Below are 22,146 nucleotides of genomic sequence, written 5' to 3'. Positions count from 1 at the left end.
AGAACAGTTAAAATTGATTTAGGTGCTTTTTGAGAAGATGAAGTCACTGTGTTTGGATCTCTGCATCGTGCCAATAGAGAGATCCTAGGGGAAATCTCTTCTAGTAGTTTTGTTTATATCCAGTCTAAGGCAGAGATGTAATTTGCAGGGAAATGTGAAGGAAAAGAGGTTGTGCTGGCCTCAGCAGAGGAGCTGGAGTGGAATGAGATGTCACAGGGATATCTGAGTGTTTCTCAAGATATGAAAAGGATTTTCTCTGCCATGTGTTGAGTTTTTTTAACTCATTCCTTATGTGCTTTCAGCCTTCTGCACCTCTTGGGAATTACCCCATGGTGTGTATTCCCCCTTAGCCTCAGCTCCTGGACTTTACTCTCTGCCTTTGTTGTGCAATAACTTAAATAAATTGTGTTCTTTTTCCTGAAAAGTGTAAGAACAGTAGGAGGAAGTGTGTGTGTGTGTGTGCCCTGTGGGACACAGTGCTGGGATTCCCAAGCTGCCCTTGGAAATACAGGTGCTGTGGCCTGAGCAGGATCTGCTCAGGACAGCTGGAATGAATCCCCAGGACTATCCTTGCAATCACGTCCCTGGCCAAAATTTAATCCGTTGCACTTTTGCAACCCTGTTGTTTCCTGTTCCGCTGGTGTTTGCAGGCTGGAGGCAAAACCTGGCTGAGTGTCACAGCTTTGTGAAGCTCCTGTTTCACTGATGGGATCAGGCTGGGCTCCAGCTCTTCCTACACCCCTGGAAATGGATTGTTTGTACCACAAACAAATGGCATTTTGCGTACCAGGAGTATTCAGCAAGAGAGATGGGGGTTTTCTGTTGTGTGAATTAAAAGAGTGAATGAAAATTGCTAAAATTGACCACTTGCTGAGGTACTGAGGTACAGGATGAGCTTTTGACAAAAATGTAAAACAGAAGGATGAGACAGACTGGGGGAATTTGGATATGGTTTTAATAGAAATGCATCACCACAGAATTTAAAACTGAAATAAAAATGGAATCAGCAAATACAAGGTAACTGAAAATCAAGCACCTATAGATTGCTGCAGTGGGCTGAAATGGGGGCTGTTATGTGTGATAAAACCTCCTCATTAGGATGTGGTGCCACATCCAAGGCCAGGCTGAATGATGCTTGGAGCAGCCTGGGATAGTGGAAGGTGTCCCTGCCCATGGCAGGGGGTGGAATGGGATTGGCTTTAAAGTCCTTTCCCCATCCAAACCCTTCCACAATTCTGTAATCACAACAGGGATATCCTGAAGCATGGTAAAACCTCTGTCTTTGGAGGTTTCCATGACTCCACTAAAAAAAAAGTGGAGCTGGTCTAGCACTCACAGTAGTTCTGCTCCAGAGGTCAATGATTCTATTAATAACCTCCAGATTATTTTAGGCATAGATTTACTAAAATAAAATTCCTTGGCCTTTTGATTGCTAGAGAAACAATCTGCTCTTTTGTAGTTGCAAGTGTAGCAAAAATGGATCTTCATAATTCTGTGGAAAACATTTTTCCTTGTCCCCTTACCATTAATTACTTCCTTACCTCTCTCCTTGTCCTTGCTGGGTTAGAGACAGCTGATGGCTCATGTGGAGTGTAGAAGTTAATATCAACTGCAAGACACAGCTGATGATTCAATATATTATGGCATAGAATTTGTTTTATCAGAGTCAAACAGGAAAGTGCTTCTCTGTAATAATTGGAACTTGTCCTTTTAATAAGTGTCATGTCACCCAGGTATTGGACGTTCAGGATTCTCGTTCCATTTGCCATCAGTGGATTCATTGTTCTATTGGTGCTCAGGTTAAATCATAGTAAAATTAAACCTTCCTATGGATATGTGGCATGTCCTGGTGATTACACCACCATGGCCAACAACAAATATAATTTGCAGGAGACCTGAATTTTTAACACTTTTGCCCAGGTTGAGTATCCCTGCTTCTCATCTCTTTCATTAAACCCTCATTATTTTAACAGGCTGCCCATGGAAGTGGTGGAAATATCATCCCAGGAGGGATTTAAAATCTCTCTGGATGTGGCACTTGGGGACATGGGTTGGCAGTGCTGGGGAATTTTTGGACTCAATGGTCTGAGAAGGCTTTTCCATCTTTAACAATTCTGTGATCACCGGGAGGTCAAATTGTATCCCTGCTTAGGTTTTTGAAGCATTACAGGACTGAAAGATGCTTCTGGAGTCCAGATCCCACATTTTCCATTCCAAGCAAGGATTAACTCCCCCTAACACTTCCCTGGTAGTTGTCTGAGTTGTTTTCAGTGGTTGAGACTCCCAGTGGTTGTTCAGGCTTCACAAATGTACTGATTTATCCTACTGGCAAAGTTTTCCTGTGGATAATTTCCATCTGCTGCTTGTCCTTTTCCTCATGAGACAATTGTCCCGTTTTCCCTTTGCATCAGCCCTTTCTGTATTGGGAGTCTGTTCTCATCACCTCTTCATAAGATGCTGTCTGCAATAAACCAATTTTAATCAGGTAAATTAAAAGCATTAGAGCCTCCTGGGTACCTGTTCTGATGCCAGAATTGACTGCAGAACTGATGGTATGTGGCCATATTTATGCATGTATTTATTTTAATCCTGCTTAAACTCATCAGGCTACAGGTCTTTGTTCACCCTCTCGCCTGTTTGATCCCAATCCAAATGTTAATGCTTGTACTTAACTTGAAGTTGTCAGCTCCTTGAAGCAAGACTCTGTCATCGTGGATGTCTGCAGAGCTCCAGAGTGACTCTTCAGGAATTGTCTGCAGCCATTCCTGGGATGGAAAGATACAGGGGTGCCCTCAGCTCTTGCCTCTCAAGTTTTGTGCACTGCATGGTGGTCCTACCAACCTCTCAGTGAGGATCTGAAGCAGCAGGAAGAGAACAGGATTATTTTAATCTTATTGTTACAGTTGCTCAGCAATGAAGTTGGTAAGAAAGGCAGAACAGCGGTGGCTGCATTTTAAAGCTAAGAGTGATCCTGTGTTTTCCACGGAACTCAGGCTCCGTGTGCTTCATGCAGCCCACTTTTTGTCATTTAAGTGAGATCCTACTGAAATAGTTTAGCTTTAGTCTGTCTTTTTGCTCATCCCTTCTGGACTTTGCCTTTTGTGTCGTTTTTGTGAATCAGATTTCACAAAATCATTGTGAATTACTACCAACAAAGCAAAGTCATGTGAAATTACTGGGCTTAAGCAATAGTAGTTCATATGTAGCAGACAGAGACGGTATAAGAGATTCTTTTATTCCCCTGTTTTAATTTTTTAAGTGCTAAAAAGGAAATACTTGCATTCTGAAGAGGAGAGGAACTTCTCTGAATTAATCCAGGCTGCTTCTCTTGCTCCTGTATGTTGTCAGCACCCTTTGCTTTGCACATGGTCTCACTTTTCCTCCCAGGGTAACGTGCAGGTGCAGTCCTTATTTTTTAATATTAATTATAATAATCCCAGAATGGTTTGGGTTGGAAGGGACCTTAAAGCTCATCCCATTCTTACCTCTGCCATGAACACTTTCCACTAGACCAGGTTGGGTTGCAGACCCATTTGATTTCATGAGGTGTCTAAATCCTTCTCCCTTTAGGCTTCTCTTCTTGTTTTCACTGATGTGAATTCCTTTGATAATTAACCATAACTCCCTGTTTTTTTCCTTTCACTAAATAACTGAAAGGTGCTCTGAGAGTGGAATGCCCTAGAGATGCAATCCTGATCCTGCAGGATTCAAGGGAACCAGGATTTCCCTCTGTAAGTTTAGTGTACTCCCTTAATGACTTAATCAGCAAGCAAAGAAAGGCAGAGAAAAACACGGTGGTACATGGAGTGCTTTATGTCCTTTAGATTATTTTCCATACATTTCACTAATTACATAAACAGATGATATTTACAGGGAACTTCTGCCTGTAATTGACCTTCATCTCTTCCTGTGCACTTCCCAACCTCTCCTTGAATTTTCCTATTGTTTCCTCTTACTCATTCCACATTTAACACCATGTTTCAAGCAGTCCTTTTGTTTTGCTTGGGACCATCCTACCAATTCCCTATTCCCAATTCCTTCTAACTGCATCTCCTCAGCTTGATTTTGTGGGTAATTTCGGAACCCATGGCATGAGCAAACATCATTTCCAAAGACCAATCTTCAGGTTTCCCTCCAGTTCCAGCACAATTGCTCTTTCCCTATTACCTGATCATCAGTTCTCTGGAGCAAGAATATTTTTTTCTGTCTTTTATCTGTTGAAAGTTTTGTCTTTCAAAAGTTTTAGCAGCACAATCCACTTCTAGGGATATCTGCCTTATTTTTCTTCAAAATTTTTCTCTGTGTTGGGTCAAGCAGGGGAGGAATTACATAAACTGTGAGGGGTTAGAGAAAACCCCTGGTTAGAGTCCAGCAGTGTTCCCATGGCTACTGGGACAGGTACACCACAGAAGCAAGAATATCTTGGCATTTAACAGCCCTTCCAGGTGATTTATGGTTTTACATAAACTTTTCCTAAACTCAGAGGTTTTCTAGGGTTGGCACCTCTTTGCTTGTCTCCATGCCCTGTTAGTTCTGTGCTCAGTGGGCCATGGTTATTAAAATTCTTATCAATAAAGGAGTTTCTGAGCAAGGTTCTTATTTTCTAAACTCGTACATACCTTTGGAACTCCTCTGCTTAACCAAAGGAACATTTGTTTTTATGCCTAATGTACTTCATGAAAAGAAAGACATGTGTAGGGTTCAAGTAATATTTGCCTTCAATTACAGTAATTAAGTTGTCAGGACTTGAAGTCACCAAGGCAATGAGAAAATCCTTTCCTGGTTGGCCAGGGTGTTCTGAGCCCAAGTGTGTTTTACACATCGGGGTGGGGAGGGAAATGGTTCTGGCTGAAAACCTGGGAGTCTGTTTGTCCTTTTGCAATCCAGGGTGTCAAAATCCTGCTCTGGGGGGAAGGAAAGTGACCTTGTTTGCCTGGGCTTCAGCAGGGCCAGGGAAGTGATTGTCCCTCTGTGCTGGCACTGCTGGGGCACCTCCAGTGCTGGGGACAGCTCTGGGACCCTCCCAACAAGAGAGACCTGGGGCTGGAGCATGTCCAAGGAAGGGAACAGAGCTGGGGAAGGGGCTGGAGCACCAGGAGGGGCTGAGGGAGCTGGGAAAGGAGTTCAGCCTGGAGAAAAGGAGGCTCAGGGGCGACCTTGTGGCTCTGCACAGCTCCTGACAGGAGGGGACAGCCAGGGGGAGTCAGGCTCTGCTCCCAGGAAACAGGGACAGGATGAGAGGAAAGAGCCTCAAGTTGCACCAGGGGAGGCTCAGGTTGGACACAGGAGAAATTTCTTCATGGAAGGAGTTGTTAAACATTGGAAGGGGCTGCCCAGAGAGGTTTGGAGTCCCCATCCCTGGACGTGTGAAAGGAAGGCCTGTACATGGCACTCAGTGCTCTGGGCTGGGTGGCAAGGATGGTCACAGGATGGACTTGATGGTGTTGGAGCTCTTTTCCAACCTAAATGATCCTGTGTTGACATGGGATTCTCTGTTGGGTTAGGTGTTACTAAAAACAGGTTTAATATAAATATAGCTCAACTCATTTATCCTGGGAATTCTGTCTTGCTAAACTTCTGCTGCAGCTCCCCCTTCAAATGTAACCTGTGTGGAGACGTGTGTGGATACATCCTGTTTTTTCCCCATGTTCCACATCCCTTTTCAGGCTTCTTTGCCAGAAGTCAAATAGTTTCAGTTACTTCATAACCCTTCAGGAACACTATAACATATCCCTACAAGAAAAGTCCCTAATTTTGATAAGTGCCCACACAAATATCACTGGAATCTCAAGTGCAGCCTTACTTTCGTTCCACTGGAATAGCTCTCTTGAAAGCAGATGGATGAGGAAATCACCACTCGTAATGCATCACTAATGACACCAATTTTTGCATTCCTGCTCATGGGAGTAAAGGTTATGGATGCATAAGGAGCCAGACCTGGAAAACCTTACTCACAAACCCTAATAAACCCCGCTTCAGCCAGCAAGTTTAATGATGCCCTCAAGAGAGCCAGGTCCCTTATCTGCAGCATCACACAATAACTACAAAGTGTTGAGATAAGTGGGGTTTTATCTCCCAGCTCTCTGCTGGCCTTCCCCAAGTATCAGGTTATGGCAGTGAAAGTGGCTGTGAAATCTGACTGCTCTGATTTGGGCAGGCAGGATTCAGGATGTGTGGGCAGAGGGTAAGAGGGATGCTCTTACCCTCCATGCATTTATGAATGGAAAATCAGGGAATTATCTCTGACTGTAATCCCTGTGGATCCCTTTTCCTTCAGGAAGGAGTTGTAGGGCAGATGTTGGTGAGGATTCTACATGATCCTTCCCAGTTTTTCCCATCCAGAGGAGGTACCTGGTTCCCTGTGGTGTGTGCAAGGCTTTAAAAAAACAATTAATGAGCTGAGGGAGCTGGGAAAGGGGCTCAGCCTGGAGAAAAGGAGGCTCAGGAGGGACCTTGTGGCTCTGCACAACTCCTGACAGGAGGGGACAGCCAGGGGACAGGGACAGGATGAGAGGAAATGGCCTCAAACTGTGCCAGAGGAGGGTCAGGTTGGACATCAAGAGTGATTTCTTCATGGAAAAGGCAGTCAGGCATTGGAAAGGGGCTGCCCCAGGGAGATTTGGAATCCCCACCCCTGGAGGTGTCCAGGGGGTGACTGGATGTGGCACCCAGTGCTCTGGGCTGGTGACAAGGTGGGGTCAGTCACAGGTTGGACTCTATAGCCTTGGAGCTCTTTTCCAACCTGAATGATTCTGTGATTCTGTGAAAATTTGGGACATTTCCAGGAGTCATTTGTGACTTTTGCCAAGCAAAAGGCTATACCACAAAGGCTTTGTTTTGAGTGCTTTGGTATGTATGTGAACAAGCCTTAATTTCAGCTGCCTTTCTGGTTTGTTTCTTTTGTAAATGTCAGATAATTTAACAAATTATACATTTCCATCTTGTGGCATTTGTTGCTTTCTCAGTCAATTCTCTTCATGCCATCCATAACATCCAGCTCCAGAGCTGTACTTTGTTTTTAGTTTGATATTTCTTAGTTTAATATTTCCTTTCTAGAAAGGAGACTCTTCACCTGCAGCTGGAGATGAGCAGCTCTTTATTTCATGTCTGCAGAAACCTTGTAAGATGTAACCTGTGATGTTGTTTGTGCCATCTGATAACGTGTGATCAAATGGAGCCTGTTTAAATAACAACATCTGGGACACCCTGACAGCAGAGCAGCTCTGAAACAAACATTTCCAAAGATCAGATAAGATGGAAGAGATGCCTCAATGCTGGATTGCTCCCTGGATTACAAGTTCTTTGCTGAAGAGTTATTCCAGGCATGGGATTTCCTTTGTGCCACAGGCTAATGGGTTGCAGTGGATCATTTTTCATGCTGGTTTATGTCTTGCAGAGACATGTGCTTTGTAAAGTCGGTGTAATGTACTAAGTATGGCAGTGGTAGACATGAGTTACGTAGGAGTAGGTAAACTAAGGAACTCAAAACAACTGAAAATTGTCTTGGTTTGTGTTCTCTTGCTGCCTTCCCTCCTGCCACCTCTTTTCCCTAAACCTACAGCATCTTTCACATTAAGGGCTGCCTCACTTCCACCCAAATCTGTACTTTCACAGTTAATTTTCAAAGCTCAACATTGCTTTTCAGTATTTTCCTTATTAGTGTGCAAAAAACGAGCATTGTGTTTAAAGCCATGACTCCTGACTCACTCCTGCTCCTGTCTGTTCCCTTGCAGGAGGATATTGCTGATCCTGACTCCCAGGAAGAGAAGGAGAGGAACAACTGGCTCTCCAGCCCTGGAGATGGTTCCAATACAGTGAAGAGTGCTCTCACTGTCCAGGAATATTTTGCCAAGCGCATGGCAAAGCTGAAGGGATCCCAGCAGGAAACAGAACCAAAGGTGGATCATTCCAGCCCAACAGCTGAAGAAGCTGTGGAGCCTTCAGAAGAGCTGGAAACCAAAGTCAAAAAGAAAAAGAAGAAGCAGAAAAGAGATGATGAGGCAGAAAGGACAGAGGACTGTGAGAAACCAGGGAAAAAGGCTAAGACAGGGAGCTTGAATGGAAAAGAACTGGATGATCCACTCAATGAATGTCACAAAAGGAAAAAAAAGAGGAAACATAAAGAGGAGAACAAAGAAGAAAATATCAGTTGTGATGAAAATATAGGCAATGGAGAAATTTCTGTGGGAATGTCTGAGGGGGAGGAACTCAGCGCAGAGGAGCAGGAGGAAAAGCAGAAGAAACGCCACAAGAAGAAGCACAAAAAGCAAAAAGAGGAGACAGGGGAGTGTGGGGAAGGAGCACCCAGAAAGAAAAAGAAGCACTGCAAGAACATTTAACCCTTTCAGGCTCAGGGGTGAGTCTGTGTTAGAGGAGGCTCTGTGTAAACACAGCACCAATCCAGGCTTGGACACTGCTCCAGCTCCAGTGGGGCAGACTAGATCTAAACACAGGCTGGATCTAAACTCAATGGATCTAAACACAGGCTGGATCTAAACACAGGCTGGATCTAAACACAGGCTGGATCTAAATTCAGACTCTATCTAAACCCAGCTCTCCCAAGGGAAAAGCTGGTGATGGGCCAACAGGAGCTTCAGTGCCACATTCAAAAGGGAACATCAAGACTGAAAGTCAGGGGATGACTTTCTGCTGCTTCACCTGACTGTGTTTTTCTCAATTCAGGAAAAAAGAAATTAAAAATTACCCTAGTACTGCCTTTTTATTAAAATTGTTTTCACTTGTGAGAGCCCAGCTCTGCTTCTGGAAGCAGGAGGGGGTTTGCAAAGCTGTTGGTGTTTTTTCATTGATTTTTGCAAAGTGGTGTCTAATTTTTACATTCATCTATTTTTACATATAAAGTGATTGTTGTTTCTTCCCAAAATGTTTACTCTGATTAAAAGTGTGCTCCTGAATGTCAGCACTTAAAGGTGAAATAAAAAAGACCTCCCTGTGCCTCCAAACCATTGTCAAACAGTTGTAACTTTGCACCAAAGCTAAAGGAAATGTGTATTTACCTTTTCATTTATTAACCATACCTAAATCTTTGATTTCCAGGCACTACTCAGGATCTCTTCACTGGTACCTCTGGAACCCAGAAAGCTGCCTTGGATAGAGCAAGGTTTTTTCCTGAAATTGGGAAACCAATAGATTTTAAAAGCACAGTCAGATTGCTGTTGCCATTCACACATTGAAAACTTGCAGTTTGGATTTATAACCAAACTAGAGCTTGCTTCTCATTGTAAGCCTGGAAATAAGGAATGCTGGAACTGGGCACTGCCACGAGCAGTTTTGTGGGAGATCTAAAACATTCAGCATGACTTTTGGCATTTTAATGTCATTTAGAGCTGTCATGAGAGATGGGTGAGCTTGGAAGTGGTGAATTGGGATGAAGGATTCACTTTCCTGGTGTCCTGTTCTGATATTTCTTTGACCACAGCAAACTGACAGCACAACCCTGAACACTAGCCATTTACCCTGGCAGAATCCAGAACCCAAATCCATGAGCTGCTCATTTCATCCAAGCCTGGCTGGGTTTCATCAGTGTAAATCTAAAACATCCCATTGGCTGCTCTGCTGAGGAAAATGGGTACATTTTTATATTGTCTCAGCTCAGCAGAGTTGCTTAACTCGGTCTGAGGAACATTGTCAAGATGCAGATGTTAATTGGGAAAAAAATTTCCTTAAGCTGCCTTTATTGTGCAGTGGAGGAAGCTCCATCTGCAGCACCCAGACCACATGGATGGTTTGGTTGCAGCTCAACTCCTTTTTTTAAGATCTCTTGGTTTCCAAAGCACCTTTTTTTCCCCTGCCTTCAGGACATGCTCCTTCACTGCAGCAAAATAAGGTTTCACTTCTTGTACAGGAGAACAAGATCCCTGGATTTCACATGCCAGGGGTTTTAACCCTTGTTGCATCTCCTTTTCAGGCTGTACAATTATTATTCACCATAATCTGCTTGTCCCTGGCTTCCTTGAATGAAATACCACCAAATACCATCAGTTATTGTCAAGCTGGGAGGAAACTCCATGCTTGAGGTGAAAAAATCATCTTCTCAATGATAGAAGACAGCAAAATAATGTTTTATGTTAAACTGAAGCATCCCTCCTGATTTCTTGCTCACCACAAGTTGGAATTTTTGTTATTAGAATCCAAAAGCCTGATTGTTTCCAATTATTATTTTTTAACTCTTAAGCCAACTGAACTTTACAGCCTCTCTGGGATTTCAGTTTAAAAAGGTGCTAGTCAAGGAATAAGGTTTCCTTCTCCAAATACTGCTGGACTTGTTTGTTTGTTCCCTCTGTGAATTTTCATGTGTTTCTGTGTGCTGATTCTTGTGGGTGCTTGGCCACATTCCAGTGTCAGTTACAGGAAGAATAAAACCAGGAATAAACCTTTACATTTGTGCTGTTGCTCCTGTTAAACTCAGGATACCCAAGACTTAAATCTGGCTCAGATGGAAGTATCAGCTACCAATGGAAGATTCTCTATTTCTGCAATAAATACACAGCACTTTATCCTGGGAAATGTGGAATTTTAATGTGCCCCAAGCTCAGCATGTGGTTGTAGGAGGGGGAAATCATAATAAATAAATAATCATAAATCATAAATTGCTCGTATTTGACAGAAACAATTGATTTTAACTGCTCTGCTCTGTGTTTGTGGTCAACATTACTCAGTGAAAAGCTCTTCTTACCAGATACTGTCCAGTGAAATGGATGATTGGAACAAGAGAAACATGTCTCAGAGTAATAAATTACATATATATATTTTTTGTTTGTTTGCTTCTAGTGGGTTTTAAGTTCTGTTTCAACCCAACTCTGGGTTTGGCAAGAAGGCCTTTTTTAGAAAGCACAAGAAAAAGAATTACGTCAGTGCCCAGATGGTGGAATTAGCAGAATGTGAGCACAAAAGAACAACTTGGTTTCATTTCCGCGAAAATCAGACTTTCAAACTCCGAGGCCTTTTGTTATAAATTCATCCATTGTGCTCACAGAATGAGGTGGCTCCCAGTGAAATTACCTGGACACCAAGGAAAATGAGACTCCCCGCTCTGCTGTCACTCCACAACGGGGAACGAGGCACTTCCAGCACAGATATTAAAATGTTTTCAGTTTTGGTGACCCCGGGGCAGCAAGGACTGAAGGAAATTTTCCTTTTTGCTTTGGGAACATTCCAACACTGGTTTCTCCTGAGCTCTTCCATTCTTTGCAGGGATAGGACTGTTCTTGGCTTTGAGGCTCAGAATTCGCTGCGGGATCCACGGCCAAGGACGTGATTGGCAAGTGCAGTGTTAGAGCAGCAATAATGGAGGTTGAATTGTGCTTGTTAGCACCTGCAGGCACCAAACTACCCTGGGAAGTAGAGACCATGGAAAAATAGTCCTGGTACCATTGTCAGACCCAAATCTGTGTGAACTTCGTGGGCATTTGGAGTTTTGTCTGACTGTGGAGCTTTCCTTGGAGCCAGATATGGGAGGTGACACTGGATCACCTCAAGTGACAGCCCAGACATGTGGTAAAGGCAGAATTCCTTGAATTTCCTCCCAAAATGTTCCAGCTCTGATGCTTCACACACAGCCAGTGTAAAACCGGGGTAGAATTGTAGAATCAAGGAATCATTAAGGTTGGAAAACCCCTCTAAGACCATCAAGTCCAACCATTCCCTCAGCACTGCCAAGGCCACCACTGACCCAGGTCCCCAAGTGCCCCTTGGTAACAACCAGGGTTTTTTAAAGCATAAGTGCAAGACACCATTAAAGGTTTTAGAACCACCTCTGCTTCTGGTTAAGTGAATTTGAGTCCATTGGGATGCAGCTGCTTTGTGACTTTTGTGAATTGAAGGGGCTGCAGCGTGTCCAGGGAAGGGAACAGAGCTGGGGAAGGGGCTGGAGCACCAGGAGGGGCTGAGGGAGCTGGGAATGGGGCTCAGCCTGGAGAAAAGGAGGATTGGGGGGACCTTCTGGCACTGCACAACTCCCTGACAGGAGGGGACAACTCCCAGGGAACAGGATGAAAGGGAGCAGCCACCAGTTGTGCCTGGAAAGGTTCAGGTTGGACATCAGGAGGAATTTCTCCTTGGGAAGGGTGGCCAGGCATTGGAAGGGGTTTCCAGGGCAGTGGAGGATTCCTCATTCCTGCAGGGATTTCAAAGCCATGTGGATGTGGCACTTGGGGACGTGGGTCAGAGGTGGCCTTGGCACTGCTGGGAATGATTGGACTCGATGATCTCTGAGGGATTTTCCATCCTAAACCATTCTGTGGCTCTGTGGAGTGTTTGGGGACAGCTCAGCATCGTGTCCCTGGCTGCAGTTCTCCTTTCAGCTGCCCTGGTGCTCTCTGCCTCCAGCTCCTCAGCTCTCAGCAAGGACAATTAGCTGCATTCATCAGCGTAATTAACCAATTTTCTCCTGTTTAAACACACAAGACTGAAGTTGTTGCAGCATCCACCTTCAAAAGGCACAAGTTACGTCACAAAACTCCAAACCTGCCAATACTGAGGGAAGGAAGGAAGCTCCAAGAAGAGAGAGGGAAACCACACAAAATCTGTTGGAAACACTGCCCAGCATCACACCTGGCTGGAAAAAAAAAAGATCTGGGAATAGTGTATCCTATTGGATATGGGGTGAGGATTGTGGGCATCCAAAGCCATCCTTTGCCTGATTCCCCCTCATTCCTGGGCAGGAACCCCCAGGAAAAATCTGAGCTCAGAGAACTTGGTACAATAGCTAAAGCTTTTTTTTCTGTACCTGTTCCATCCAGGAATAAACAAATTTTGTCTTGGATCAGCAAAGTTTTAGTGATGTGGGACTGGGAAATGCAGTACAAATACATAATATGTGGTGGCAGAAGTGGGAATATTGTAAAACAAATTGAAGCTTCATTTCTCAGCAAGTCAAAATCTGCTTCTGAATCACGCAAATACATTTTTTTCTTATCTTAATCCATCTTCATAAATTTAAAGGTGTAAGAAGGAAACTCTTCCTAGTTCCTTTTAACCTAAAGGCACTAAAATATATATTTTTGTAACCTTTAAACTGCATTTTAAAAGTAGTAAGAGGAGAACTATTCAGCACAATGCTGAAAAATTTAGCATTTCAAGGGTTGAGGGGGGGAGACTTTTCTGCTTTTTTTTTTTTTTTTTTTTTGTAAATAAGAAAGCTCTGGGGTTTTTTTTTACCTAAAAAATAAATGGTCCAGGTAGCAATCCCTGGGGAAAACCTGGTGGAATCAAGGAGGATGGGCAGTGGGCAGAGTTGGGAACTACAGCACTGAGGGAATCTTCTGCTGGGAACCCCCAGCTCTCTCTGCAAAAACTTCCCTTGGGAGCCAAGAGTTTCATCAATAATTAAGGAACATGTGAATATTGAGCTAATTTAGGATTTGCACTTTCTCACATATTTTAATGTCCCTGAAGGTTGGTGGGGTGCGAGATGGGGGGTGAGAGGGTGAAAATAAACCCTCCCTTTGCAGGAGTAAAATTCCAGATGTCGGATCCACCCCCCCCCCAAAAAAAAGAGGGATATTTTTAAAGAGGTGGTCGTTCCATATAGGGTTCAGGCACTCATTTTCTGCCTGGCCCATGGGAGTTGTTGCCACTGTTCCCCATCCGTGAAAATGGGGGAGAACAAAGCTTTCTTCCCCCCTTTGTCTGCTCCATCTATTTTCGCTCGCGGCTTTTCGCCGTAATTTCCCTGTTCCCAAAGCCCTGGGAGAGCTCTGCTGCTTCCTGTGCCCCAGATACAGGTGAAGCCTCACAGCAGAGCAGGGAAGGTGAGCACACACACACCAAAAAAAAAAAAAAGGTAATCTCGAGGTTTTTCCAGACTAATTACCCCGATCCGGTGGTAATTAAGAGGTGGCATTTTCACATGGCCCCAGCCTCCTTTATGTAACGTGGGAGCTTCCGACAGGACAGGTTTGACCAGCATTTTAGGCAGGGTGCAGAATGAAACCCTCCTTACTAATGCCATCAGAATGCCAGGTGCTGCAGGAGAGGGGGAGAAGGGGAAAAAAAAAAGTGGTTATTAATAACAGTAGCAGTGTTTGCACTTAAAATTCTGTGTGGGGGCCCTGGGAAGGGAGGAAATCCAAACGAGGAATATTCTGCTGGATTTCTTTGTGCTGTAACCACACAGGAGCCCCAGATTGTGTCTCAGGAGGTTCTGAAAAGCCACGAGTTGACCCCTGTGATACCTTTGGGAGGTCAAATGTTACTCTCAGGATGTGGAGGGAATAATGAGGATCAGGAACACCCAGAGAGATGCTCCGAGAGCTTCCAGGCTTTGGCAGCAGAGGCAGGAGTGGGTGCAGGTCCTGTCCTTGCTCAGGGTTTTTTCTTCTCCCAAACCTATCCACCCATCCTGCAAAATGTGGAAACACAGGGCAAGGTGGAAGCAATCCTGTAAAAGGCATCGACTGGAATTCATGCATCTCTTTCCTTTTCCCAGGAAGAGAAATTCTGCTGCTACTGCTAAAAATCCCTGGCCTCTGGGGCCTCCACAGAGGTGTTTTTATATTCATGATATCCAGGTCCTGAGCATCCTGAGGGTTAAAAACTGACAGCGAGCCATGCAACATATTCACCAAACCCAAAGTACCATCGTGTTCAAAATAAAACCTTGCAACCCCTGTTTCACAGAACACTTCCACCCTTCCTAAAGGGAGCTAAACAGAATTAAGGATGTTCCAGGTTTTCTTCCCAAAATATCACTGCCAGCTCCAGCCTGCAAAATGCACCCGGGAGACCTGTGCAGGGCAGGGTGGGGAGTTTGACATCCTCCCTCCCTGCCCCATCCCGGCACTTCAAGGCGTGAGACAGGACTTTGGGAGAGAGCTGGAGCTGCCGGGACAGAACAAGCTGTCCCCAGGAGTGTGCCCGGCTCCAAACCCCAGATAAAAGGCAGCTCCTCCTTGTGTGTGTGTATATCTGTGTGTGTGTGTGTGGAAAGGGTTTATAAATCTGTCCCGAGACCAGGAAATCTCCTGCGCCTTTTAGATTTAAGAGAAGTTGCCTTCCTGTTGTATTCCCAGATAACACAGCTCTGATGGAGCCCACTTGTAAATAGCTTAATAGATTTAATCAGTTCCTTTGGAAAATGTTGCTGCTTCCGCAGGGTTTTAGTTCTGTCCCGGCGAAAAGCTCGGGGAGGGCAGCTGCTGCTTCTGCTGAGAGCAAAGTTGGCAGATTCCAGCACTCCTGACCCCAAAATCGCTGCAATCCACAAGAAACCAGAGCCATCCCGCTCCTGTGCAGAGGGAAGGGAGAGACCAGGAAGCCCAGGCGGATCCTGCCCGGCTCGCATTTACATGAGCTCTCTCCATCACTCCTAATCTGACAAGAGTCAATAGGAACACCCAGGCACGTGGGAAACCTGCCCGAACTCCCCGGCCTGGGATCTGCGCCGGGCTTTTCCCCCCTGCCTCGGGGTCAGATGGGGCAGCCTTGGCCAGCCCCAGGAAACGCCCGCCCATCCCGCACCCCGTCCCGCTGCTTTTCTGGCAGCACGGAGAGGAAACCCACGGTCAGTCAAAGCGGAGCCGCTGCAGCCCCGCAGCCCCGTGCCCGCGGGTCAGAATCATACAGGAATGCAGCCACCAAATGCATTCCCCAGGGCGGGCTGCGGGGATGAGCCGGGAAAGGGCAGCCGGCTGGGGATTTTCGGTGCCATCACCTTCCTGGAGATCCTTTGTCCTAGTGAGAGGAATGCTGCTTGGATGATTTTCCCACCCTTGTGAACACCCAGCTGGGGTTAGTGGGGAACACCGTTGTGTGGCTTTGGGATTTCCATCCCATCCAGCCTTTTTGGGTTGGGGCAGCACTCCATAAAAAGCAGCAGCCAGGAAAAGATCCTTTGTCTCCCAGTGTCCAGGGATGGGCAGCTGGGACCAGCTGGAGATGTTTCATCCTCTTTGAGCTGTGCCCAGCTCAATCCCTGCCTTGTTTTCCCCTAAAAGCTCCCTTAGGAGTCTGACCAAGCTGGACAAGGACCCACCAGCAGGTTCATTTGTGTCCCAGTTTCCATCCCATACAAAGGGATCTGGAAATTTGGGGTGAAAACCCACATGGGGTGGGCAAAGCACAGCCTGGGCTGGTGGTTAAAGCAGGAGAAGTGGGGAAAAGTTGTCCCTGTCTGTGGGATCCGTGCCTCGATTTCCCTTGGCAAAGAGGGTTCCTGCAGCTTGTCAAAGCCTGGGGAGGGGCCCTTTGCACCCCAGTGGGATCTTCCTTTCTGTGCCATTTTCCTTTTCTTTCCAAGTTTTCAGTGCCTTTATCTCCTCTCTCTGTGTTACCCCCCAGATTTAAAGTTTGAAGGTCCCTGAGGTGCAGGAGGGCAGCGGGGCTGTTTGGGGGCGGGACACCTCCAGCTCTCTCTTCACTCCCTTTCAGCGAGCAAAATAAGGAAAAAATAATAATAAAAGAGGGGGAGGGGGGAGTGGGAAGGAGACAGGGGGGTGTTGGGGGTGCTGCTTCCCCGGGGGGGTGCCGGGCAGAGGGTGGGGAGAAGTTTTCTCGCAGCACCATCCCGGCCGGGGCTGAGGAGTTTGCAAACAAGGAGGAGCAGCGAGTCCCTTCGGTGTCATTGGAGGAGGCTTTTTCCAAGGAGCTCATAAATACGGGAGAGGCCGGGCAGGAGGCTGGGACTGCGCGGGGACCCCGAGGGCAGCGCGGCGGGGCGGGGGGGGCCGGGGGGCCATGGCTGCGCTGCTCAGCACATTCCCCTGGCCGGAGCGGCTGGAGGGGGACGCGGGCGAGGGGCTGTCCCCAGGGCCACCCCCCCGAGCGTCGCAGGGCGAGAAGGGCTCCGAGAGCCGCATCCGCCGGCCCATGAACGCGTTCATGGTGTGGGCGAAGGACGAGAGGAAGAGGCTGGCGGTGCAGAACCCCGACCTGCACAACGCGGAGCTCAGCAAGATGCTCGGTGAGGAGCGCGGGGGGCGAGGGTTTGGGGGGAGAAGGGCGGGGGGAGATCCGGGACCCACCCGGGCATCCCCGGGGGTGCAAACCCTGCCCCGATCCCGTGCACCCGGGCACCCACCCGGCCATCCAGGTGCAAATCCTGTCGGGATTCAGGGCTCACCGGGGATCCCTGCGGGTGCAAAGCTTGTCCGGATTCGGTACCCGTGAGTCCACCGCGGCATTCCCGGGGGTGCAAACCCTGCCCGGATCCGGTGGCCCCGGGGAGGCACCCACGCACCCACCTGGGCATGGGATGCACACCCTGCTGGGATCCAGCGCTGCGGGCTTGGTCCCCAGGCACCCACCTGCGGTCCCGGGAGTGAAAACCCCGTCCGGATTCAGTGCACTGGGGAGGGGATCCAGGAACTCTCCCTCCATTTCTGGGGTGCAAATCCCATCCAGATCCAGTGCCCCGGGTTGGGGACCATGTTCCCAGCTGGTCACCCCAGAGTGCAAATCCCAGCTCCACTGGCCATCCCTGGGGGTGCCAACCCTGCCCAGCTGGGGACCCGGTCTGGCACTCAGCAGGAGGGCACCCCTACACCTACCTGGCTGGTTTTGGGGTGCAAAGCCAGCCCGGGTGCAACACGCTGGGGCTGCAATACCTGGTGGAGTTCTGCACCCCAGAGCAGCACCGTGCACCCACCCTGTCACCCAGGGGGTGCTTGCCCCAGAACTGCCCCACACTCCAGGGGTGCAGCCACTCCTCAGGGTGCAAAGCCTGATGGTGTCCTGCATCCCAGGGGACAGGCACCCTGCCACCCCTCTGCTGCAAACCCTGAGGGTGCTGCCCTGCTCTGCAAGGAGGGACCCCCAAATTTTCCTGGTCTGTCCTTGCAGTGCCACTATTACATATCTGGGGTGTGTGTGTGTATTTCTGCTGTTACTTTTGGGGGATCACAACCCATTTTGAGCACACATTTGTTTCCCACCCCCCATCCACTATTTCTCCCTTCCCCTCAATCCCCATTTTGATGTGAAACCAAGAGGGCAAACCAAAATTATCAGCCCAGACAGCCTGAGAAAGAGCTGCCCGAATTGCAACACAGCTTTGCTGCCCAGCCTCTTGTCCAAAGTTTGTGTTTCCCTGGACAGTTCTGTGGTGTTTTCTTTGGTGGTTTGGGTTTTCTCCTTGCTGCTTTGCCATGCAGCATCTCAGCTTATTAGTGTTATTTTTTGCTGTCTCAGGCCATGGGAAGGCATCAAAGGCTTTGATGTGTATTCTCATTTCTCCCCCTTACCCTGAGGAGCAGCCTGGCACAGCCTCACTGTGGGATAAAACCCCCCTACCCAATGCTCCTTCTCTGTGCTGTGTCTTGGGGACATTTTATCTCAAACAGGGAGGCACGAGGTCATAGGATTACAGAATCATGGAATGGTTTGGAAGGGGCCTTAAAAACCATCTAATCCATCCCCCTGCCATGGGCAGGGACACCTTCCACCATCCAGACCAGCTGTCACAGTGCCCAGATCTCCTTGTGCCCTGGTGCAAGTCCTGGCAGGGCACGAGCTGGGGCACCTTAAAGGACAGCACGTCCTGACCCTCTGCTCAGCCAGGCATGGCCTTGGCTGTCCCTGATCCACAGCCCATGGAGCTGGGAGAGTCCATCTGCCTGGATTCATTTACTAACCCTAAACCCTAAAACCCTTCATCCCTAAAGAGTTGGGTTGAAGGGAGTTAAAGACTCTTTAGCAGCCTCAATTCCCCCTTCTTCTCCCACCGGCTGCCGCCGCATCCCCCTGCGGGGTTTTTGGGATGTGTCCTCTGCCAGGTGGGATATTGAGCACCCTTGGGAGGCTGCAGGTGCTAAGGGAGCGTGTCCTCCGTTTCAGGGAAGTCCTGGAAGGCGCTGAGCCTATCGCAGAAGCGTCCCTACGTGGAGGAGGCCGAGCGGCTGCGGGTGAAGCACATGCAAGATTATCCCAACTACAAGTACCGGCCCCGTCGGAAGAAGCAGGTCAAGCGCATCGGCAAGCGGGTGGATCCCGGCTTTCTGCTGGGCAGCCTGACACGGGACCAGAACTCTGTGCCGGAAAAGCGGACCTGCAGCCGGGCCGGGGGGGACAAAGAGGGCCCGGGTGAGTACCCCCCCCGCCCGGGGCTGCCGGCTGTGCGGGCGTACCGGGAGGCTCCAGGCAGCGGCAACAGCGCCAGCGTGGACACCTACCCCTACGGGCTGCCCACCCCGCCGGAGATGTCCCCTCTGGATGCCATAGACCCCGAGCAGAGCTTCTTCTCCTCGCCCTGCCCCGAGGAGCATCACCGCTCCCACCTGGCCGGTGCCACCTTCTCCGCGGAGTACGCGGGCGGCTCGCTGCCGTGCGGCCACCACCCGCTCAGCCCCATGCCGCAGCCGGCCACCTGCATGATCCCCCCGGCCTCCAGCTGCCCTTCCCTTCCTCCTCCTCCTCCTCCTCCTCCCCCCAGCTACTACACACCCGCCTTCCCCTCCCTGCCCCCTCCCAGCCTCCATGCCCACCTGGGCCAGCTCTCCCCGCCGCCCGACCACCACGGCTTCGACACCTTGGACCAGCTGAGCCAGGCGGAGCTGCTGGGCGAGATGGACCGCAATGAGTTTGACCAGTATCTCAACAACCCCGGCCACGGCGACCACCACGGCGGGGCCTTGGCCAACGGGCACGTCCCGGTGTCCGGCAGCTCCCACAGCTCCGAGAACAGCCTCATCTCCGTCCTGGCCGATGCCACGGCCACCTACTACAATAACTACAGCGTCTCTTAGGAGCCCAGCCGGGGCCGCCTGGACCGGCCGAGGAAGGACCCGACACTGCTCCGAGGCGTTGCTCCCTGGGGACATCGCCAGTGGCCCCTCAGGGTGACCGAGTCCGACCCACTCCAGGGCCCTGGAGTCTCCTCGGTGCTGTAGGTAAAGGATTTGGGTTGTTGGGTCACCACCGTGCAAAGCCTGGAGTGCTCTGCTCCGACCGCGGCCAGTGAGCACTTCCCGACAACAAAGCCCTTTGGCCAAGTCCCTCTTGCAAAGCAGGGACTCTCCTGGGAGCACAGGAAGGCTGGCCCTCATTTTGGGGTATCCCCAGCTCTGCTTTGGAGTCAGGAATGCGGCAGCACCTCACAAATGTCAGGTCTGAATTCCCCCTGGAAGGGGGAAAGGCAGGGATGGGAGAAGGGAAGCTTTTGGTGAAGGTCCATGATCTGGTTTTGGGTTCTGGTGGTGACATTGCTGCCTGACCACCCAGACCTGCCTGACTGCTCCAATGGGGATTAAAGCCCCCATCCCCTGCCCCAGAGCATGGATTGGGGGATTCAACCGTCGGGAAATGCCAGAGGGGATGGGACACCAGCGAGGAGAGGGGTAGCCAGCCCCGAGAGCGCTGAGCCTGTTCTGGAGTGGGGTAAGATCAGGGCTTGGAAAGGCAGGATCCAGCTGGCATCCACCCCTGGGAGCAGGTCCTGGGATGAACATTTTGGCCAAGAGGTGATGATGTAGCAGACACTTTTTTTAATCAAACATCCTTTGAAGGGGAAGGCTCCGTGTTTGGAGCCACAGTGCCCAATGCCTCTCCTCACTCTGGCGTTTTATTGCTTGTAATAAAGCTGTACATTGATTTATTCCTTCCATTATTCCTCCCGCCCCCCACCTCGGATTTTGTATTGCTCGAGTTCTCTTCCTTTCCATAAAGATGAAGCTTTATTTTAAATCAGTTATATGACATGATTAATCTTAGTGTTTACTGTATGGCACTTAGTAATGATTAGTTAGTAACGTGGTTATGATTTCCTGGTTTCAGTCCCCAAAATGTATTAATAATAATTGCAAAGAAAACTTAAAAACAAACCCCAAAAGTTCACCGGTTTTTAAGCTAATACATTCCATCTCTTTTGTGTGACTCTATGCATTTTGAATGAGTGTAGATACGAGTTTGCATAAAATATTTAATTTAAATAAATATGTTTTTATATGATGATTGTTCGATGATTTAAATTGCTGTTGCTATTGACAACAGTTTTCAAAACAAAAACATTTCCCGTGCAAGTGCTATTTTTTTATATTTTTGTTGTCATCGTTGTTGTTGGTATTTTCAACCAAATTTTTCTACTTCCATTTTTTTATAAATAAAACAAAGATCTGTGGTTATCTTTACAAATTGTGTACTGCTTTTTAACAAATAGACTCAGGGCATGATGAGTGCCTACCCTCACTTTTCATGGAGTGTCTCGGGGCTCAGGTCACTGTGCTGGCCTTGATCCTGCTTTTGCCATCTCTCAGATATGACCTTTGTAATCCTGTTTCCATATTACAGCGAAGTCAAGAGCTTTGCCTTTGGTGAGCACAGATGTTGCCAATTTATGGACTGAGTGCCAGTGCCTGGAATGTGGGTTTTAGTCACATTTAATGTTGTCTTTTCTTTCACAGTTTGGGTGATTCATCTTTTAAGGTGCTCCACAGTGTGGGGACCTTGAAAAGGGTCCTCATTTCAGGTGCAGATTGAGGCAATGAGGCCTCAGAAATATGTGGGGGTCAAATTTGGGGAGGCACGTGAAGGTGATGTTGAGTGGCCTGGCCAGCAAAGAGAAAAGCTTAACCCATGTAGTTGTACGTGGAAAAGCACCACAGCCTGCTCTTGCCAGGCGTTAAATCAGGCTGTGTCCCTGCTGTCCTTGAGGTTAAGCCAGGCACAGAGAATCCCAGAATTTTTAGGAAGGGACCTCTGGAGACCCAAGACAGGGTAAACATCTCCCAAAGCAGTGTCGTCCCAGGCTGGGTCCTCCTGCTTGGACCCAAAAAGTGGAGGAGCACGTTTCTTAGTGCACTTTGTGATGCCACCTTTGTGGGGTGGCTGGGAGGGCTCTTCAGAGGTCACCCAGCCCAATCCAACCCAATCCTGTCCCTTGTCTCCCATAAATGACATCACTGATCCACGAAGCCCATGGTCCCAGAAGGTGGAGGCTGTGTGAGTATTTGGGGAGGCACCAACATGACCCTGTCCTGTTATCCTTTATCCTCCACTTGTACCCCCTGAATTCAGCTCTCCCATCCTTCCTCTTCCTTCTTCCACCTCTCAGGCATCCAAACTCACCCTTGGCCTTTCCTTTTAGGGGAAAAGGAATGGATGCCTTAGGGTGTCCTGCCAGCCTCAGGTACTGAGGTGGCTCAGCCCAAATGTGACTCTTCCAAGAGGATTTTGGAGCTGGAGGGAGGTGCCAGGATC

At 48.4% G+C, this 22,146-nt stretch overlaps 2 protein-coding genes across 2 annotated transcripts in view; both read left to right on the top strand.

The window, feature by feature from the left end:
* Positions 1-8,960, top strand: part of PINX1 (PIN2 (TERF1) interacting telomerase inhibitor 1) — a 60,172-nt gene extending 51,212 nt beyond the window's left edge. Inside the window, exon 7 of the mRNA XM_064411574.1 lies at positions 7,734-8,960. Coding sequence (XP_064267644.1) covers positions 7,734-8,339 — 606 coding nt within the window. The 3' untranslated portion in view covers positions 8,340-8,960. The remainder of the gene's footprint in view (positions 1-7,733) is intronic.
* Positions 8,961-16,626: 7,666 nt separating this feature from the next.
* SOX7 (SRY-box transcription factor 7) lies at positions 16,627-21,081 on the top strand. Its single transcript, XM_064411570.1, has 2 exons — positions 16,627-16,918; positions 18,790-21,081. The coding sequence occupies exons 1-2, from the start codon at positions 16,693-16,695 to the stop codon at positions 19,695-19,697; spliced, it is 1,134 nt and encodes a 377-aa protein (XP_064267640.1). The 5' UTR covers positions 16,627-16,692; the 3' UTR covers positions 19,698-21,081.
* The last annotated feature ends 1,065 nt before the right edge of the window (positions 21,082-22,146 follow it).

Source organism: Passer domesticus, chromosome 3 (genome assembly GCF_036417665.1).
Source record: "Passer domesticus isolate bPasDom1 chromosome 3, bPasDom1.hap1, whole genome shotgun sequence".
In the NCBI taxonomy this organism is placed as follows: domain Eukaryota; kingdom Metazoa; phylum Chordata; class Aves; order Passeriformes; family Passeridae; genus Passer; species Passer domesticus.
The sequence above is the reverse complement of the archived record's forward strand: the minus strand, read 5'-3'. Positions and strand labels throughout refer to the sequence as shown.

Coding starts and splice junctions, on each gene's coding strand:
- SOX7 (XM_064411570.1), top strand. CDS start 16,693: ATGGCTGCGCTGCTCAGCACATTCCCCTGGCCGGAGCGGCTGGAGGGG. Junction 16,919..18,789: donor GGAGCTCAGCAAGATGCTCG/GTGAGGAGCGCG, acceptor CCTCCGTTTCAG/GGAAGTCCTGGAAGGCGCTG.